Source organism: Arvicanthis niloticus, chromosome 27 (genome assembly GCF_011762505.2).
Source record: "Arvicanthis niloticus isolate mArvNil1 chromosome 27, mArvNil1.pat.X, whole genome shotgun sequence".
Taxonomy (NCBI): domain Eukaryota; kingdom Metazoa; phylum Chordata; class Mammalia; order Rodentia; family Muridae; genus Arvicanthis; species Arvicanthis niloticus.
Window position 1 is genome coordinate 21,402,424 of NC_133435.1, and position 19,294 is coordinate 21,421,717.

The 19,294-nt window shown below is 45.1% G+C and overlaps 1 protein-coding gene across 1 annotated transcript in view; it reads left to right on the top strand.

The window, feature by feature from the left end:
* The window catches only part of Wdfy3 (WD repeat and FYVE domain containing 3), a 223,789-nt gene that overhangs the window by 189,614 nt on the left and 14,881 nt on the right, over nt 1-19,294 (top strand). The window contains 13 exon segments of the mRNA XM_076926347.1: nt 795-943; nt 2,984-3,104; nt 3,636-3,721; nt 6,358-6,438; nt 8,013-8,067; nt 8,259-8,378; nt 9,797-9,914; nt 10,707-10,813; nt 12,249-12,402; nt 14,837-14,928; nt 15,104-15,316; nt 18,309-18,456; nt 18,582-18,736. Of these exon segments, the coding sequence (XP_076782462.1) occupies nt 795-943; nt 2,984-3,104; nt 3,636-3,721; nt 6,358-6,438; nt 8,013-8,067; nt 8,259-8,378; nt 9,797-9,914; nt 10,707-10,813; nt 12,249-12,402; nt 14,837-14,928; nt 15,104-15,316; nt 18,309-18,456; nt 18,582-18,736 (1,599 nt within the window).

Here is a 19,294-nt window from a genome sequence, read left to right on the forward strand (position 1 = left end):
TCAAATGATGTCACTTGATACTGGTTTGACTCTGATTTAGTCACTGATTTTTCCCCCTTTGACTTGTGTTGAAATGAGTAGAGTAAGAAGGAATGTTTACTAAGAATTAGCCTTTTGAAAAGAAAACAATACTCACATTGAGAGATCCAGTAACCTGCCCTGTGAGGAAACGGAGCATCTGCTCAGCTGGGCTCACACAGGAGTCAGGGGCTGGGTAGGGAGTGAAGGACACATTCCACCATGTGGCTTCTGGGAGGTTCATGCAGAAAGGACGGTGACCTTTGGAAGAGAAGACAGCCAACAAGTCTATGTGCTTTATCTCACTTGAGCCTATGACAAGCCCACAGTGTATGCTAGAGACAAATAAAAGCAGATGCTCCAAGACATGAGGCCCTGACCACATCTACAGAGGCTGTAGCCACAGAGCTTGGAGCTTTTCTAGAGCTCACTTTCCTGCAAAACATGTACAGCATGTCATCTTGCCTATTCTAATCTTTCTATTGCATGCTTCAAACCTCTGCTCTACCATGCTGTGCCCTCCACAAGAACAGGAGCTCATTTACAGACTCTAGCACAGACACGCTTGGCATAGGAGATGGGTCCTGGGTAGGGTGCAGGCCTAAGTGGATGATGTGAGTGAATGTTTGTCCCCTGTTACTAAAAACATCTACAGGCAGAAAATGAACTCGGCTTTACTGTGCTTAGCTTCAGGCTTACTGCAGCGGCAACAAACGGGAGAAATATCCAAACCTTTTTGAAGTTACCGGAAGGAATATTTGTGACTTTCTTTGTAGATCCAACACATGTACCGCTGTGCTCGAGTCCAGGGCCTGGACACCAGTGAGGGGCTGCTTCTCTTTGGTAAAGAGCATTTCTATGTGATCGATGGATTTACCATGACAGCAACCAGGGAAATAAGAGACATTGAAACCTTACCTCCAAAGTAAGTAAATGCGTGAGGAGACACCAAGTAAAAAGCTGCCTCTAGAGGACCACATGTATATTGGCGTCGTTTTTAAATCCCAAACCTGTGTCCTAAAACATGTCACTCCCAGTCTGTGTGTGCCTCAGGGCAATACTGCCTTATCCTAAGTCCCCTCCCAGTCTGTGTGTGCCTTGGGGTAATGCTGTCATTTAGAGAGTACTTATTCTTCAAATGAAAATTACATTTTATGTCTTTGCATCGTTAGCATCATATGCCAGATTAAAGCCTTTGTTAACCTACTGTTTAGTTCTCTTGCTGTGATTAAGTCGCGTACCCAGAAAGCAACTTAGGGAGGAAAGGGTTAATTTGCCTTCTATTCTCCCAGTCAAAATCTCTCATTGGGGGAAGTCAGGGCAGGAATTAGAGGAGCTTGCTTATTGGCTCCTTGCTCATTGGCTCCTCATTCATTGGCTCCTCACTCATTAGCTCTTCACTCATTGGCTCCTCACTCAGCTTCCTTATACAGCCTACAACCACAAGCCTAGAGGATGGCACGCCCACGGTGAGCTGGCCCTTCTGACATCAATCATTAATCAAGAAAACGACCCACAGACATACCCAAGGACTGTCTTACGAACGCTTTCACAATTGGCTCTAGCTGTGGCAAGTTAATAAAACAACTAACCAGCATACCTGCACACTTAAATGTTCATTGGAAGATCACTTTTGAAATCATTGCTACAGAGGCTGGGGAGATGGCTAGAGGGTAACGGTACTTCTAAACAATCCTGAGATCCCTGTACCTAGCCCTCCTCCCCAACAAAACAAAACAAAACAAAACCAGCAGCCTGGTATCTTAGTTAGGGTTTTACTGCTGTGAAGAGACGCCATGACCCAAGCAACTCTTATAAAGGCAAACATTTAATTGGATGGAGCTGGCTTACAGTTTCAGAGGTTCAGTCCATCAGCAGCAGCATGGTAGGAAGCATGGCAGCGTGCAGGCAGACATGGTGCTGGAGAGGAGCTGAGAGTCATATGTCTGAGGCAGTCAGGAAGAAGACTCTCTTGTCCAGGCAGCTAGGAGAAAGGTCTCAAAGACCATACCGCCTAATAGTGCCACTCCTTGGGCCAAATATATTCAGAGCATCACACATGGCCACACAGGCACTGAAGTAGGGGAATTGATAGGGCTAGTGGCTACTCGCCATGTTCCAGGCTCAGTGAGGGATCCTGTCGCAAAGGAGTGAGGCAGAGAGTGACAGAACAGGACACCTCCACTTACACATGTGCATACACAGACACAGCTATACACACCTAGACATGTGCACACAGCTATAAGGAAAGAACAGCTGTTGTGTTTGAGTATTAGAAGCATGGTAACCATGTTAACCAAAGTCCACATGTGCAGACCAGCTGAGTTCTTTTCCCTCTCCTTTGCTCCTCGCAGTCCTGAGGTAATCGTGGGTATCGGATCAGCTCTGGTCTGAAGACACGTGTGGGCTTTGTCTCCTCCTTTAGCTTCAGCTAAACACCTAACTCTGGTGCTAACGAGACACAATCTCTGGTTCACTCCCAGGGGACACAGCAAATAATCACCAGTCAAGGGCACATGACGACTTCCATGAGACCTTCTTTCATATAGAGAGACTTTTTATTTATGTTTTGTGATTTTTGAAAAATAAAAATAAAACTGTGTTTTGTTAATATAAAGATAGATCCATATCAAAATATTGTAGGTCGTTTCCTTCCATTCTGATTTGGAAAGAAATAAAATATTTTTAGGGGTCCCTAAGTATGTTCTTGCTTAGATCCTATGCCAACTGAGAGATAGAAAGGCTGGTCCTAACAAGAGAAAACATGTTGATGGTAATCTTCAGAGGGGTTCAATATTCACCAGAAGCTGATAGATGTGAAAGATTATCACATCTTTAACTAAAAACTCTGATACATTGTTCGCCTGCCTAGTCTTCTGTTGAAAATGGCATCTCCTTTGTTGACCAGTGAGTTGATCCACTACTGTGGTTTTGTGTGCTTCCTTTTCCTCTTGGCTCCTCACAGCATGCATGAACCGATTATCCCTCGAGGTGCCAGGCAAGGCCCCAGCCAACTCAAGAGAACATGCAGCATCTTTGCATATGAAGACATCAAGGAGGTGCATAAAAGGAGGTATCTGCTGCAGGTGAGTGGATGGTACCCAGAACACTTCACTGCTTTGTTCGTTCCAAAAATATAATTTTTAAATGGACCAGTGCCGTGAAAACTGCAGCATGCACATTGCTCCCTGGAGCCTGGGATCCCAGGCTGCATACCACCTGAGAGTGCATTTGTGTTTTTTGACTCAAGGTCTGAACTCTGCAGCTCCCTTCCGCACACGCCCCTCGCTCTCCAATGCAAGTGCACGTTTGTCTCTTCATATAAAAATTTACACCATCATTTCAGGAGTGTAATTTTTAATTGCTATTTATCATTCTGTTTTTAAAATTTTCTTTAATTTTGAGCAGAATAAGAAAAAAATTTTGACTGCATGCTTTAATATAATAGAGAGAATTCATGAATTCTCCAGTCAAGAAATTCTACACTGTAGCAATCCACAGTGGAAAAAGTTAGCTTTTTTGGGGGAGGGGGGGAGGATTGTTTTGTTTGTTTGTTTGTTTGTTTTGTTTTGTTTTTATGATGTGTTTCATTGTTTCTCTTTCTCTAAACGTTTCAGCCTATCGCTGTAGAAGTTTTCTCTGGAGATGGACGGAATTACCTCCTGGCTTTTCAAAAAGGAATTCGGAATAAAGTCTACCAAAGGTCTTGTTCACGAGGAATTCCTTACATGCTGCTTTGGGAAGAGATGGGGAGGGGGAGGACCATTGCAGCCTGTTCAGCTAGTTGCTTAAAACCCAGACCAGTGAGGCAAGGTCTCTGCAGACGTATTCCTGTCATTTCCCAGCCTCTTAAAATAGGATTCCTCTAACTAGCCTTTAGAACAATGCCAGCTCCTTGATTAAATAGCATTTCTCTCTCCTGGTAACTTAGAGTGAGAACTACCCAAGGCTGTTTCATCACAAAGTCTAAGAGAAAAAAAAATGTCACCTTATGTTGGGGCCTAGGCTGCCCCACTTTGGGCGGCCTAAAATGTTGAGGCCCTTTCCACTCTGCACTTGGTGGCCACTGTATCCCGGCCCAAGCTGCTGCTCCGGTCCTCGGATCGGGGTTGAGCAAGAGAGAGAGTGAGGACGGACTCGAAGAATGGAGACCAGAGTGTGTTTCAATCCCGTTTATTCTTCAGTCTCTCTTCCTAGTCCAAGTCCCAAGTCTTGAGTTCCTAGTTCCTAGTTCCTAGTTGTACTCAATCTGTTCTCTTCCGAGTGTCTAATGTCTACTCCTACTCCTAGTGTCTGAATCTCTGTTACTCCAAACTGTTCTGAACTCTCCTGTCTGCCTCTCGCCTTTTATATGTCTCACTTCTAAGCCATGCCTTTTGGTCACGCCTTTAATCATGCCCTTAGGTCTTGTCTCTAAATCTGATCTCTAAGTCACACCTTTAAGTCACACACCTTTAATCTCACACACCTTTAATCTCACACAGCTTTAATCTCACACACCCAAGGAAAGTCCTGGGTATCTAAAGCAAGATGTTATCAGAGTGTGCTCAGCTGTTGTAGGCTATTGTAATCCAAGTCTCATGTCAGGGTATATGGCTCAAGATGGCTGCAAAGCTGATAGCCGCTTTCTGCTAAAAGTCAGCTCCCAACAACCTTACAAAGGTAAACAAATAAAATAAAATTTAAAAGAATAATAATGCTTTTGTGGGCTCAAGAAATGGCTCAGTGATAAAAGCCCTTGGTACCAAAGTCCAGTGACAGCTCAATCTCCAGGACTTACAGAGTGTAGGAGAGAAGCTACCCCACAAGGTTTTTTTCTAGGCTCCACACACATGCCATCGCACCCGTGCCCACATGTATATGTACATATGCACAGTAATAATAAACGAAAATTAAAAAGTAATGTTTCAGGTTCAAAACATTCCGCCTTTCTCTTTGCCTTGCTGTGGGGCTCCAGAGCTAAGTTCCTGTAGAAACAGTGTCTGCTTGAGAGTCTTCAGTGCCCGAGAGGGCAAGTTGAATGCCTTCCGTTGAAAACATAGCACAGCCACTTAGATCTACTGCTCAGTTCTAAGCATGTGTTCTCATTGGTGAAGAGACCTAACAGAGGACATACTCCTGGTGGTTTTGTTCTCATGTGAGTCAGAAGAAACGGAGGCCTCAGTACACGAGGGATACTGGACTCCCCGGTAATCCTTGTCCCTTCAGTTCTGAGTCTCGGATACATCCACAAGGAATAGCTAATACCACGCAGTGAGTGCTGCGTGTCACTGTAGTGCAGTGCCCTCTGTCCCCTTTTATATGGTGGGGACTGCCACATGATCCTCAGGGACCTGCAGATAGTACTAAATCCTAGAAACACTTCTTTATAGCCTATATATACATCCATGACAGGACTTAAGTTATAAATTAGGCAGAGCAGCAGACTAACAACAATAAAATAAGTGTAATCAGCTATCTATCTATCTATCTATCTATCTATATATATATATATATAGAGAGAGAGAGAGAGATATTAATGATATATTAATAAAATTTTTTCTGGAGTTTTACACTTAACATTTTTGTACCATGGTTTTTAATATTTTGTAGTTAGCCATAGGTAATTTAATGTAATGTGTATAAACATATAAGTGAGTGTCCTTTAAATTCAGCCCTAGACTAGACTGAGTAGTGATCCAAACTCCTCACATGTGAGAGCAGGTAAATCTCAGGTGTGTTCCTACCCACCCACCCTGCCCCACGCCTGTGTGAGAGTGGATGAAGCTGTGGGTCCCCCTGCTTCACCTGACTTAGCAGCTGCAGAGGCAATGTTAACTGTCACACCTACCCAGTGCTGGGAACTGATGAGCTGGTCTTCCCTTTAGAAATTCCTTCAGAGTATTCCAACTTGAAGGTCCACATCCTTTCCAGGATGTTTCTTTGAGATCTAAGACCTTTATGTACTGCTCTCATGAGCATCTGCGGAAAGCTAACAGTGTCACATAGAAGCTGGACCTAGCGCGTCTCCATTCACTTAGTGAAGTCTGTTTAGTATTTGTCCACGGTGTCTTCCCCACTGTCAGGTGATTATTTAGCTGTAGTCTCTCATGAGCACTTCCTGTGTTGACTGCAATCCTGCAAACTGGTGCTCAGAGCCCTCCCCACATCCTGTGACAGCATGGCTCCCAGCCTGGATGGTGCTGTGGGCCCTTAGAGTCAGCATCCTGGGCACGTATCCCTTTGCCTGCCATTTCCTGGCTAGTGGGAGGGTCAGCTGTGGCAAAGATCTAAGACGTGTCCTTCTCTGGGCTGCATTAGGTCCCTGCCAAGCCCTCATGTGTAATTTAACTTCTTTAGGTTCCTGGCAGTTGTGCCCTCTCTCACGGACAGCTCCGAGTCTGTGTCCGGGCAGAGACCAAACACCAGTGTGGAACAAGGGTAGGTACTGTGGTACTCGATCAAAATGATTGCACTCTGAAATTAAGATGACTTACATCTAGAGATAATTGTGGGTTTGTTCATCAGTTCCTATAGAAAACAGTTAAATTCTTGAAACACACACTTTTATTCTTTTAGTGCTATATTTCTCACCTTCAGAAACCCTCTTTGGAAATTTAACCTTTACTTAGTCCTGTTTTCCATGTGTATAAAGCATTCTCTCTCTCTTTTATTGTTTTATTTTTGAAACCAAACTGACACACAGACATTCTCATCTGTAACCCGCCCTTATTAGATTGAATTGTTTGTCTGAATATGAATGAGCTTTCAGCATTGTTTAAATTTTAGATCGTATAAAATGGTTTCTTGTTGTATAATTGTATAACTCATTAGGAGTACACTTACACTGTGTTTGTCAGAATACTTTCTTGCTGTATAATTGTATATCTTATTAAGAGTACACCTGCACTGTTAGTCAGTGACTTAACTCTGCCATGTGCCCACCTTTCCTTAGTTCTTGTCCTCAGGTTACAGGAGTGTACTCTATAATGGGGTCTTGATTACCCTCTGCTGTTGCAACTGCCCTTCTGGTCTTTAAGTTTAAACTCTGGTTCTGCTGCAAGCCCAGCAGCCTACAGCTGCCTTGTAGTCCTTCAGAGGTTCCCCTGGGCCACAGCCATGTCAAGGGTCCATACAGACCCCGCTGTTTGCAGTCACTCGGTGATGGGCCACCTGGAAAGCAGCTGTGTTGTGAGACTACAAACTAACTTAGAACTCACACTCACAGATGGGAAAACTTAATAAAGGTCCTGTCTTTTATAAATGATCTGTTTCTAGTCTGTGCACACGGAAGTATTAAGTTGATAAAATGTTGCCTTTATTTTTTTAAGCAAAAGCAAAAATAAATAAAATATGTGCACTTGTTAACCTCAGAAATAGTCCAAAAAGTTCTAGACATTTTCATTGTTAATATAAATATAGTGACAAAACATTTCCCTTCTCTGTCTTACAATAGTGACAGGAGTGTTCTAGCTAGTGTCCAGAGACAGTTCTGCATGTGTACATGCTCAGTTGAAAGACTGTAGGCTCAGAGAATGACACCTGTAGCACTGAGCCTGGTGTGTGCCACCGAAGTATCTTCAGACAATCAAGGGGTAGCCAGTGACTCCTGGACCAGTGATTAACTTTCAATACATGTTACATACTATATACATGGGTGTATACTATATACATGGGTGTATACTATATACATGGGTATATAGTATGTAACATACAACGTCATTAGGTTAGATCCTTGAGTCCATCTAACTCACAATGTGTACTCAGTTTCATTAAGTGTAATCAGTTTGCATCCACTGATAAGTACCCGAAGCTGTCTTTGCAGTTTGAACTATTGGCTCAGTAATGATAGCCTTAAATAGCATTTTACAATGCCCTGACAAAGTGCACATACCAAAATGTAGTGCGTCAGTTTTTAAATGAATTGAGCAGTGTGCTACCCTACCATAAATCCTCATGGTCAGTATATGCTCAGGTCCTCGCCTCTGACCCACACGTGGCTTCCTTCTGTACAGGTCTGGATTACTCAGCACTCTGGTTGGAGAGAAGTCTGTGACTCAGAGATGGGAGGTGAGCACAGCACACACAGAAGGGCCTTCCTGCCTTGAGTGTCACCGTCCACAAAAGGAAACAGTTCTCTTTTTTGGATGGGAGGGGCGGGGCTGATGTATTGAAATCATTTATGTTCATTTTTGCATATAAAGTTTTTTAAACATAAAACCCTTTGTTGCTCTAAGGTGGGTCTTTGTTTCTTTCCTAAGAGAGGTGAAATCAGCAACTTCCAGTATCTGATGCACTTGAACACCCTGGCGGGCAGATCCTACAACGACCTCATGCAGTACCCGGTCTTCCCGTGGATCCTCGCAGACTACGACTCCGAGGTAAACCTTGAGTAGTTTGTTCATGAAATGAAAAATGTCAATTCTCACGTACGTGTGTTCCAGCTTAGTGCCCCTAGTCACAAGTACTTTATGTGAAGACGACAGAGGAGACTTAGCTTGGACACATGGGTATATAGTATGTAATATGCGACGTCATTAGGTTAGATCCTTGAGTCCATCTAACTCACAATTGTAGTCAGTTTCCTTTAGGCTAATCAATTTGCATCCATTGGTAAGTACCCGAAGCTGTCTTTGCAGTTTGAACGATTGCCTAGGGGAAAAAAAATGTATAATGACCCTTTTCTCAAAATATCCCTGCTTCCTAAAAGGAATACGTTTTACTTTCTGAGAAGATGAGGTTCTTTCTCCTGACATGGGAATCCAGAGCAACAGCATATAATATGCACGTTCTCACTCGCTGCTCTGCCCTTCGATTTCTGTCTGTGGAGCTGAGACTGGTTCTGATGACGTGAGAACCATTAGATTAGAGAAGACCAGCCTCTGTAAACAAAGATGAAAAAGGTTAATCATGTCCAGAATTCAAAAATCCATCTGACTTTGTCTCTCACCAGAATCAGAGCTGATCGAATGATCAGAAATTTTATTTGTCATAATTCTGGAGAAAGCTTGTCATCAGGAAAATACTAGTTTAAGAAAAGACTCAGCAATCTCCCCCATCTGTGCAGGTGTGAGCACTTTGTGTGAACCTGAGTCACAGTAGAGTGAATGGCTGCATCTTATAGGTTAGTCAGGGGTAAAGACCCATGAGATGAAAACATCTAACTGTCATCTGAATAGGAAACTTTTCAAGGCTTAGGGAAATGCAGAACAGTGAATTCTTGTGGGGAGGGCATCAGGTCCCTCGCTTCCTGATATAATCACAACCCCAGCTCTGTGGCGCCATTATAAGACACGCCCCTTCTAGCTTCTATCCGTGCTGCTGTTCAGTGGCCAAGCGTGCCTCCCTCTGAAAAAAGACCCTGGCTTCCTCCTCTGTCAGCCTTGCCAGCATAGAAAGATGACGTCCTCTGGTTTCAAGAGAGATGGAGCTAATCCTGGGTGGGAGCCTCTGTGTTGAAGGTGTCCTGAAGCTGTCCTGCTGTGTCCTTGCTAGACACTAGAAGCATTGACTGTTGCCCTCCTTCCTATAATTGAGATCCTAGGAGTCTCCCCGTGAGATGCATAATTTCCAAAGCACCTGTCAAGCAGCACCACTTACTAAGCTCTGAGTCTGAATGTAAGGTGTGGGTAAACAGTCCACAAACTCTGCTGGTTTTTTTCTTTTTTCACAAACTTATCACTAAGCCTACTTCTGACTATCCATGCCAGGGTCACTGCCCCTTACAGATGCCACATCTTCGCTGGGGAGGAGAGAGGGTGCCTGGTGACTCGGCATTGGGGTTTGTTTTGTGTTTCAGGAGGTTGACCTCACTAACCCTAAGACATTCAGAAACCTGGCTAAGCCGATGGGCGCACAGACGGATGAGCGACTGGCCCAGTACAAGAAGCGCTACAAGGACTGGGAGGATCCCAATGGTGAGAATATTTCAGTCTCAAAAGTAAACACTGCTTAGTGCCCTGGCACCGGTGGGTACGCCTGCCAGGTGCTGAGATGTTACTTGTGCACACCTGCACATTCGTGATAAAGCAGAAACTCAACAGTGCTCATGCAGTGTGTGACGGTTGTAGCTGTCTCAGAGTGCTGGCAGGAAGCTGTCCCCTCTGCCTTGGTTCCAGAATTACACATTCATTTCTTGTGTCTCCTTTAATTTCATTCAGGTACCCTTTAGAAGTCCCTTTAAAGTTATGATGGATAATATTTGTGAACTGTACACTGTGTTATGACTACTGCTTTTCCCTCTCAAATACATAGAGCAAGGGGGGGAATTTAAGCCTATTAAATTAAGCCTCTGCCCATTTGCTTTCTCTCCCTCCCACTGCGCTATCTGCCAAGAAAGATGCAATAATAACATATACTATTGCACTGCATCTGTAGACAGCAGTTTAGAGAACTATTTAATTACAAAGCCATAACCTAATAAAAAACAAGTAGCTACAAAGTCAGTGTTCTGCGTCAGTGGACGATGGCTTGCTGTTAGAAGTGATGGGGCGGCCCAGGCTGACAGTGGCAGACATGTTTGCTTGTCTGGCTGCCCGCCAATGACAGCCCTGTGGAGTGGTGTGGTCAGCCCTGTGTATAGTGAGCTGCCTTTGGTTACCCTGTTGCCCGTCACAATTGCTAACATTGCCAAACGTGCTGGTTAACATCATGCTTACTTCTCTCATTTCCTCTTTTGTTCTTAACGGTGCTCCAACTGCCTGGAGCAGGGGAGACCCCAGCGTACCACTACGGCACTCACTATTCATCTGCAATGATCGTGGCCTCGTACCTTGTAAGAATGGAGCCTTTCACACAGATATTCTTACGGCTTCAGGTAAGACTCAAATTTTAATTTTTTTCCATTTCAATTAAGTCTGCCTTCATCTAAAAATTATCTTTCGAAAAAAGTTATCTTCTAAGAACACTGAAGCTTTACTGGTGACAAGTTGGTCGTTCAGAACAGAACTGAAATCCTGTTAGGCTTACATTGATAAGTAAACTAGACTTCATCTAGAGTGAATAAGTTCAGCATCCTGTGGTTGAAGCATAAATAGTCCAGCCAGGGAGAGGCGTTAGTCTTACTTAGTTGGATTCAACAAGTGCCTTATTTTAAAAGCTGCTGTGCTGTGCCCATGGCTACAGTCACCCCTCCATGTTGTCCGTCACTGTTCAGTGCATGCTTGGTGAACCCCTGCTTTGCACTGGCCCCTGTTTGGATGGATATCAGAGGACAGGGACAAAGCTCTATGTTGTACATGCAGGGTTTTAATAAGCATTGGTCTTAGTGAGTGACTGTAAATTACTCTGAGTGAATGATTGTGAAATGCATTTGATCAAATGTGTCAGAAAGACACAGCCGAGGAGTGGAAAAGGAGGGAAGCGAGGCTGCTTAGGGAGCTCTGGGGTCCTGCAAACACCGGAACACACGGTGGAACCTACACAAGGCCCAAGGCAGGCATATGCCTGGCATGGGAGGTGGGACAGCAAGGGGCAGGGGTCCTCAGAGCAGAGTTAGGAAGTAAGAAAGTCCTGAGCAAGGAATGAAGTGAGAAACAGTCCAGAGCAGGCAGCCTGGGCAGCCACTGGCAGCCACCGGCAGCCACCAGCATTCTCCTGTAGCCACTGTCATAGGCACACCTCCACAGTCACTGAGGCACAGATGGGGTAAGAACTAGAAGCTGACATGTCTAGGGGCTGTGTAGGTAAAAGTGCTCGCTGACTTGTGTCCCCTTAACCTCTCGTGACCTTCTACTCCAGTCTCATGGCTGTGAGAACTTGGATGCCCTGTTAATTTCTATTAGCCTGACAGGGAAGTCGGGGACCTAACCAGCATCAACTGTGAAAGAATCCCCCATGGAAACCAGTTACTTTGTAACTTAGTGTAGAAGGTGGAATTGGCCAAACAGTCCATACCTGGAAGCTTGTCTTGCTGATTACACGTGGTTTATATGAGAATCTTTCCTCAGGGCTTCATCCAACCATGGGAGAGTTTTAGTCTCCTTCTGGTCTTAACTGTCTCCCTAAAGACTAATATTTTAAATGAGTTTTTACAATCTTCATATTTGAATTTTGCTTGGACTACAAAACAGATACACTAGGCATCCTTTGTAAAGAATACACCAAAAAGAGAGATTGTAAAGTTTTGATTATTTAATGCAAGAAATCAGAATGTAACCAAAAGTATTTGAGGTTTTTAAGCCCTTGAACTTGACAGAAGCTTTTGTGGCTCAGTGGTTCGCTAATAGAAACATGCTTCCTCCTGCCCGTAGGGCGGCCACTTTGACCTGGCAGACCGGATGTTCCACAGTGTCCGTGAGGCCTGGTACTCAGCATCAAAGCACAACATGGCAGATGTGAAAGAACTTATCCCAGAATTTTTTTACTTGCCAGAATTCCTGTTCAATTCTAACAACTTTGATCTAGGTATGTAGAAGTGGGACTTCATAGGAATGTTGGTGGAGGGAGGCATGTGATTGTTCTCAGTGCTGTGATCCACCCTGCTTTGCTGACTCCCCTTGGGGGGATGTGTACATGAAGCACAGAGAGAGTGATCTCGTGCCTCTGAAGAGTGGGTTCAGCTGAGTGTCCATGGGAGACTTAACACTAGGTGGGCAGTGTCCAGTAGTCAGGGGCATGTTGTTTCTGTGGCATAGAAATATATGTGAGAAACACTACTATTGAAAACCTATTCATACTCAGGAGTGATCTTTAATGTCTCATGTATCATTTCAATCTGGTATGTTGCCCAAGGCATTATCTGTTGATGTGCTCATTCGTTAGAAAACTAGAAAAATAGTTTAAATCATGTTTCTTTATCCTGTGAGTGTCCTATTTTCTACGGTGTGGGGGGAGTACTAAATCAGCAAGTCTTGAGAGAAAAATTACATGCATAGTGTTTCTTCTGCTACCTGGCAGGTAAAGGAAGGGTGTTTGGCTTCCATTAGATTTTCTTGGATCACGATTTGCTGACCCATGCTTCTGAGGACTTCTTTGAAATCGTCACTGTTTCTACTTAGGAATATTTCAGCCAGATACTCTTCTGTTTTCCTTTCTTAATGGCCTGTGTTTATCCAGCACATCTCAGTCCCAGCACTTAGGAGCCAGGGTTGGGGGGTGAGGGTGGGGGGCTGCAGACCATGTAAACCAAGGGTTGTCTGCTCTGCACTGCCTTCCACATCTGTAAGATGACTGGCAGCTCTGGAAATACATCATGACATATGTATTCCTTAAAGGTGCAGTATTTGTCAAGAGGCCTACAGATTATTTCTTGTTTCAGTGAGGCTAGACAGGTGCCTCAGTGGTTAAGAGTAAGAACCATCTTGCAGAGGATTCTAGTTCTATTCCCAGAGCCTTGCAAGTGGGCTCACAACTGCCTGTGACTCCAGTTGCAGATCTGACTCCTCTGGCCTCTGCAGGCATCCATGCACTTTCACGAGCACACACATGGGGGGTGTCACTTGAGGGGGTTAGAGGGGTGTGGTCATGATAATGATTGAACATTTTGTCATAAGTCATACAGAAAATCTAACCCAGTCAACACACTGGTCAGTAAACTGGTTTTTTCTGTATGCCACATTATAAATGATCAGGTCCCAGTGATGCACACTCAAGAGTTTCTATGGAAAGTAGTTTTCCTGTCTTTGTCTTGGATACAGCCCAGGCTCTGAAATTTGAAAACAGCCCTACTTGCTGAGCCTCTGAACACAGCGTTTATATAACCGACTGCTGTGAGGTCCGTCCCTGGTTCACTGTGTACAGGCATCTGTCACAGCGCTGACCTCACTTAGACTCAGGAAGAGTCTAAGCTAACATGACTTTCTAGAGTTATTTCATTAACAATAAAAACTTTGTAGGATGATAATTCCAACTAGTTTTTTAAATCTTACAGCCGATAGTTTGGTTTTTTTCTTAAAGTTGAAAATCTTATTTCCTAGCCCATGCTGGCCTGTAACTTGCTATGTAGCCCAGGCTGGCCTCCAATGTGCATTCCCCATCTCCCCATCCATCCTAAGTGTTGGGATTATGATGTGATCACCATGCTGGCCTCAGATGATTTCTTTAATAATGTCAGATTATCCCATATAATCTGGAATAATAGTATTTACTACAAAACGATATTTTTGTTTCTGCTAAGTGGCCCCAGTCTTTCCAAGTATTTTTTCTTTCAACATTCCAAAAACATGTTTCAGATTTTATTTTCTAGTGAGAGTAATCACTGCAAAATATGTGTGTTCTATAGAAGCCTCTTAAAATTTTAAATATCAGCCAGGTGGCCCACACCTTTCATCCCAGCACTCGGGAGATATAGGCAGGTGGATCTCTGTGAGTTCAAGGGCAGCCAGAGCTACACAATAGAGACCCTGTCTATAAATGTGTGTGTGTGTGTGTACATACATACTCATATATATTGTATCAAAAGAAGAGAAAGCTCATGTACTGAAGTTATCATAAAATACTCCGGTGGCCACGTGTATGTCGTTGAAAAGAGATTTGCAGCTGACAGCATTCTAGAAACTGCTGTGTTGCTCTTAAAGGACCATAAGCTTAGCCTAGCAGAGCCCTGAGGAATCTTACAGGAAGGAACTGTTTAACTTAGTAACGTCAACTTTACAAAAGACACTCGAGAGAGTTTTGCTTGGTTTTGCTAATAGTTAGCAGTCTTTCTGAGGCGTGCTCCACGGAGCAGCCTTGGAGAGACTCCAGGGCAGACGACCGCAGGAAAGGGCAAGGGGGGTGTTCTGTGGTGAAGCTGAGTAGCTGTGGTATTGCATCTGGCACAGAGGTTTTGTCTCTTCAGTAGGACACTAACCGCTGAACTCGTCCTTACATTTTATTCCCAATGTGTCCGTCTGCTCAGGCTGTAAACAAAATGGCACCAAGCTTGGAGATGTTATCCTTCCGCCCTGGGCTAAGGGGGATCCAAGAGAGTTCATCCGAGTCCACCGTGAGGTAGGGAAGCTTGCGACTCGGTTGGCCAGTGACCACAGCGTGGAAAGGGGACCCTGAGCATTGTCCCTGTGGTTCTTAAGTACTTTAACTCCTGTTGACCGCAGCCAAGTTTTTTTTATCTTTGGGAACAAGTAATAAAAGCCAGACAGTGATTCCGCCTGTTTTGGAATCCCAGGCCCTGGAGTGTGATTACGTGAGCGCCCACCTGCACGAGTGGATCGACCTGATCTTTGGCTATAAGCAGCAGGGCCCCGCAGCAGTAGAGGCTGTGAACGTCTTCCATCACCTGTTTTATGAGGGTCAAGTGGATATCTACAACATAAATGACCCACTGAAGGAGACGGCCACCATCGGGTTCATTAACAACTTTGGTCAGATCCCTAAGCAGGTATGGGTGTTCTCATCATTAGTGGGTCTGGTGCATTTTGTAAGTGTGGCATATTTCTCTCGATTGGTAGATGATCATACAAGTAGTTCAGACTCAGTTACTAATGCAGTCATGCCGTTCACTCATTAAATTCCATAGGTGGCTTGTCATTGCTCTCCTTTCCACTTTACAGTCCACATAAGTAGAATCTTTGTTGTGTGGCACATGTGCGCACACACACACACACACACACACATACACACACACACACACACACACACACACGCTGCAGAAGAACGCAGACAGAGAAGCAGATGACTTAGCTGCCACTGTTTAGTGCCATTGCTGTTACCGTGGTGAAGAACCCTGAAGAGAGCAGCTCCAGGTTTCGGGTCCATCAGGAAGCCAAGGCTAGAACATGAAGCAGCCAGTTCCTGTCACATTGACAGGCAGGAAGAAATAAGCTTAGTGCTTAGGCCACTTTTTCTACTCTTACACAGCCCCAGGCCTAATACTTGAGGGTGCTATCGGCCTGATAGCTGTGCTATCAGCTAAGGCATTCAGAAACTCCCCAGACACGCTCAGAGGCCAGTTTGATCTTGATGGGTCTTCACCATGACTTCCAGGTGACTCTCGGTCATGCCCAGTCAATACTTAAAACTAATCCTCATGGAAATCTACTGTGAGAGTATGGGCCACATTATTGATGGAGAGAATAAAGGGACTCTGTTGTGGTAGGAACTGGCTGGGACACACAGTGGCTGCCTTCCCACCATCTGAATCCTGGAAAGACCGACCAAGAGCCAGGGCCCTCAGCACTGACTGGAGACCACCACAGCATTGAATTCAGTGAGGAGCAAACCTCCTTCCTTCATCCCCACCATGCAGGGTACAGAGGAGAGTGGGAGACACCATGAGTGGCCACAAGACCAGGAGGACACAGGCAGGGCCAGGCTCATGCCACCTGCCCATGACAAGGCTTCTCAGTTCATGCCACACCTGTTATGTCTGGAGCTCTTATCTGTTGGCTTGCCAGCTCTGCGGTTTCTAGTGTTGACACTAGAAACATTCGGAACAATGGCAAGCCTTCTTGTGGAAAAGCAGGGACAGACTAGAGGACAGCCAGTACAGAGTCCTCCACAGTGCAGCTGATCCTCCCACAAAGAAATGAGTCTGCCTTCAGACCACAGTGCCAGTGCTACTCCCCTCCCTCCTCAGCTGAGCCTTTGCCCTTCCTGAGGGTTACAAGGGCAGGCACTCTATCGGAAATGAATCTATTCAACAATCATCAGGACCCATTGCTGTTACAGGGGACGCCAGTTCAGTTTCCAACACACACCCTGGTAGCTCAAGGCTGTCATAACTCTAGCTCCAGGGGACTCTGCTTTCTCTTCTGACCTTTGAGGGCACTTGTGGCACATCATGCACTTGCACACACACACTTCCATCATAGCTTTTTGGATGACTTGTGTACCATTGCTGGATTTCTGTGGTACTTGGTGTAAGAGGCCAACAGAGTTCTGGTTTTTTTGTTTTTTTTTTAAGAGAGTTATTTCTAAGACAAAAGGGAATACTTTCAAACCTAGATTGTATGGTCGCTGTAGGGACTTAACTTTATATGCCTGTGACTTTGTACAGTGCCATGGCCTTCGTCTTTGTCTTAGTTAGGACTTCTGCTGTAATAAACACCATGGACCAACAGCAACTTGGGGTGAGGTAGGAGAGCATGAGGGGTATTTTATCTTACAACTTCATCCAGGGAAGTCAGGGCAGGAACCTGGAGACAGGACCTGAAGGCCATGGAAGAGTGCTGCTTGCTGGCTTACTCCCTGTGGCTTGCTGATATACTCCAGAACCACCAGCCCAGGGTAGCACTGCCTACAGTGGACCAGGGCCCTCGTACATCGTTAATCAGGGAATACCCCACAGGCTTTCTCACAGGCCAGCCTGATTGGGGTATTTTTCTCAACTGAGGTTCCTTCTTCCCAAGTGACTCCAGCATATGCTGAGTTAACATAAAATTAGCCAGCACAGTCTTCCCGTAAAAGTTCTTCAATGACACCAAAGTCATGGTGTGTTTCATAATGTGTTTCTGCTTTAAAGTCTCACATGTATAGACAGTAACAGAGCTGTGGCCCATGTCCCTATGTGTGTCTAAGACAAGAGCAGAGCAGGGGCCGCCCAGACCTTGGAGTCTGTGCCTGACTGCCTCTACAGCAAGTGTTTGCCCTTTTCTCCCTAGAGATGCAGTGAGGGCTCACAGGTCCATCACAGAGCTCAGACACTTTGCTCCAGGGATAGTCCCCAGCATAGCTGACTATATGAGTGCTTCAGAGACTTTGAGGAGTCTTTAAGTTAACTTTTAATATTTTTAATCTTGTAGAAACAATGAACAAAAAAACACCAAAGACTTTTTTTTTCTTATTTTAAAAAGATGTTTCATTGCAAAAAGATAGAAATGATCCTGACAGAGCAAGCAATTTGATGATGTAACTCTGCCCCTGATTGCTGCAGTGTGGGCACCTGGGATCTTCTTAGCCTCTTTGAATTCCTCCCTCAAATGAAAGATGGGGTCACAGATTGGTAGCAAATTATGAGCACCTCAAAAACACCAAAGAAGCATTGCTAAGTGGCATTAGGGATGGCTCTGCTGGGCAGGACTAAATCCTGTTGGAGGGCCTGCCTGCCTTCAGGGACAGAGTGGACTGGGTTATGGAGAGCTGCTTAACTTAATGTCATTGTAAATGGTTGTTGGTCAATTGTAGTTTGAATAGATCGTATCTTTTCAGAAAGTTAATTCACCTCAGTCGTGCGCATGCTAACCCCGGCTAGTTGTGACACCGTGGCCCTGCTTCCGTGTGTCACAATCTTCTTAGCCTTCTAAACAGCTCTTCTCAAATGAGAAACGGGGATAATATAGTGTATGATCCTTGTAAAGCTTGTAGTGGGGACAGCCACGTTTGGCATAAGAAGGCTGAGTGCATCATCCCATCAAGTGTGTTATCCTCCTCAGTTGTTTAAAAAGCCTCATCCACCAAAGCGAGTGCGAAGTCGGCTGAATGGAGACAACATGGGCGTTGCTGTCCCACCAGGAACCGCAAGCGACAAGATCTTCTTCCATCACCTAGACAACCTGCGGCCTTCCCTAACACCTGTGAAAGGTAAGAAGGCAGGCCCAAGCTCTGCCCTTGAAATCCTTTTTCAGTCTTCTGGTCAGGATGCTTTCCCAGTGTGTGAGACTGAGGTCCTAAATCCCCACTGTCTCAATGCAATGATTTCTCTGTAGAACTCAAAGAGCCTGTGGGGCAAATCGTATGCACAGATAAAGGCATTCTAGCAGTGGAGCAGAACAAGGTGCTCATCCCACCCACGTGGAACAAGACCTTCGCCTGGGGCTATGCAGACCTCAGCTGCAGACTGGGGACCTACGAGTCAGACAAGGTATGCCTTGCTTCCCTCCACTGTTGCCCCTTCATGGTCTGTACAACCTGGCTTAACAGGGGCAGGGAGAACCCAGAACAGGCTTTGTCAGCAGCTCCTCCAGGGGCAAAAAGGAAGATTTCCTGCTTCAGAGAGGACAGAGCTGATAGAGCAGTTAGTTATGTTGCCTGAGTAAGTGGTTCTGAAAATTTGTGAAGCGGGTGCTGATGGCTCCCCCTACCACTCCCAGAATTCTCCTAAGATCCTAGCCAGTGAAGGGTTCACCATTTCTGCAGCCTGAATAGCCTCTTTTTTGGCAAGTCACAGTCTGGTCACTTGCCATATCAGTGCCCTAAAGGAGCCCCATCCCACACACCAAAAGCTGCTGCTGGGTCTTAGAAAAGCAAACCCGTGATCTGTGAGTGGATCCTACCCAGATAGACCACATAGCCCTCTGGTTATACTGGGCACTGTTCTCTCTAGGCAGAGTGCTCCCTAAACAAGCATGTGCTCCCTTTGCATGCTTTCCTCGGCTTCAGCGTACGTGCCCTTTACCATGCTGATCACACAGGTTGAATG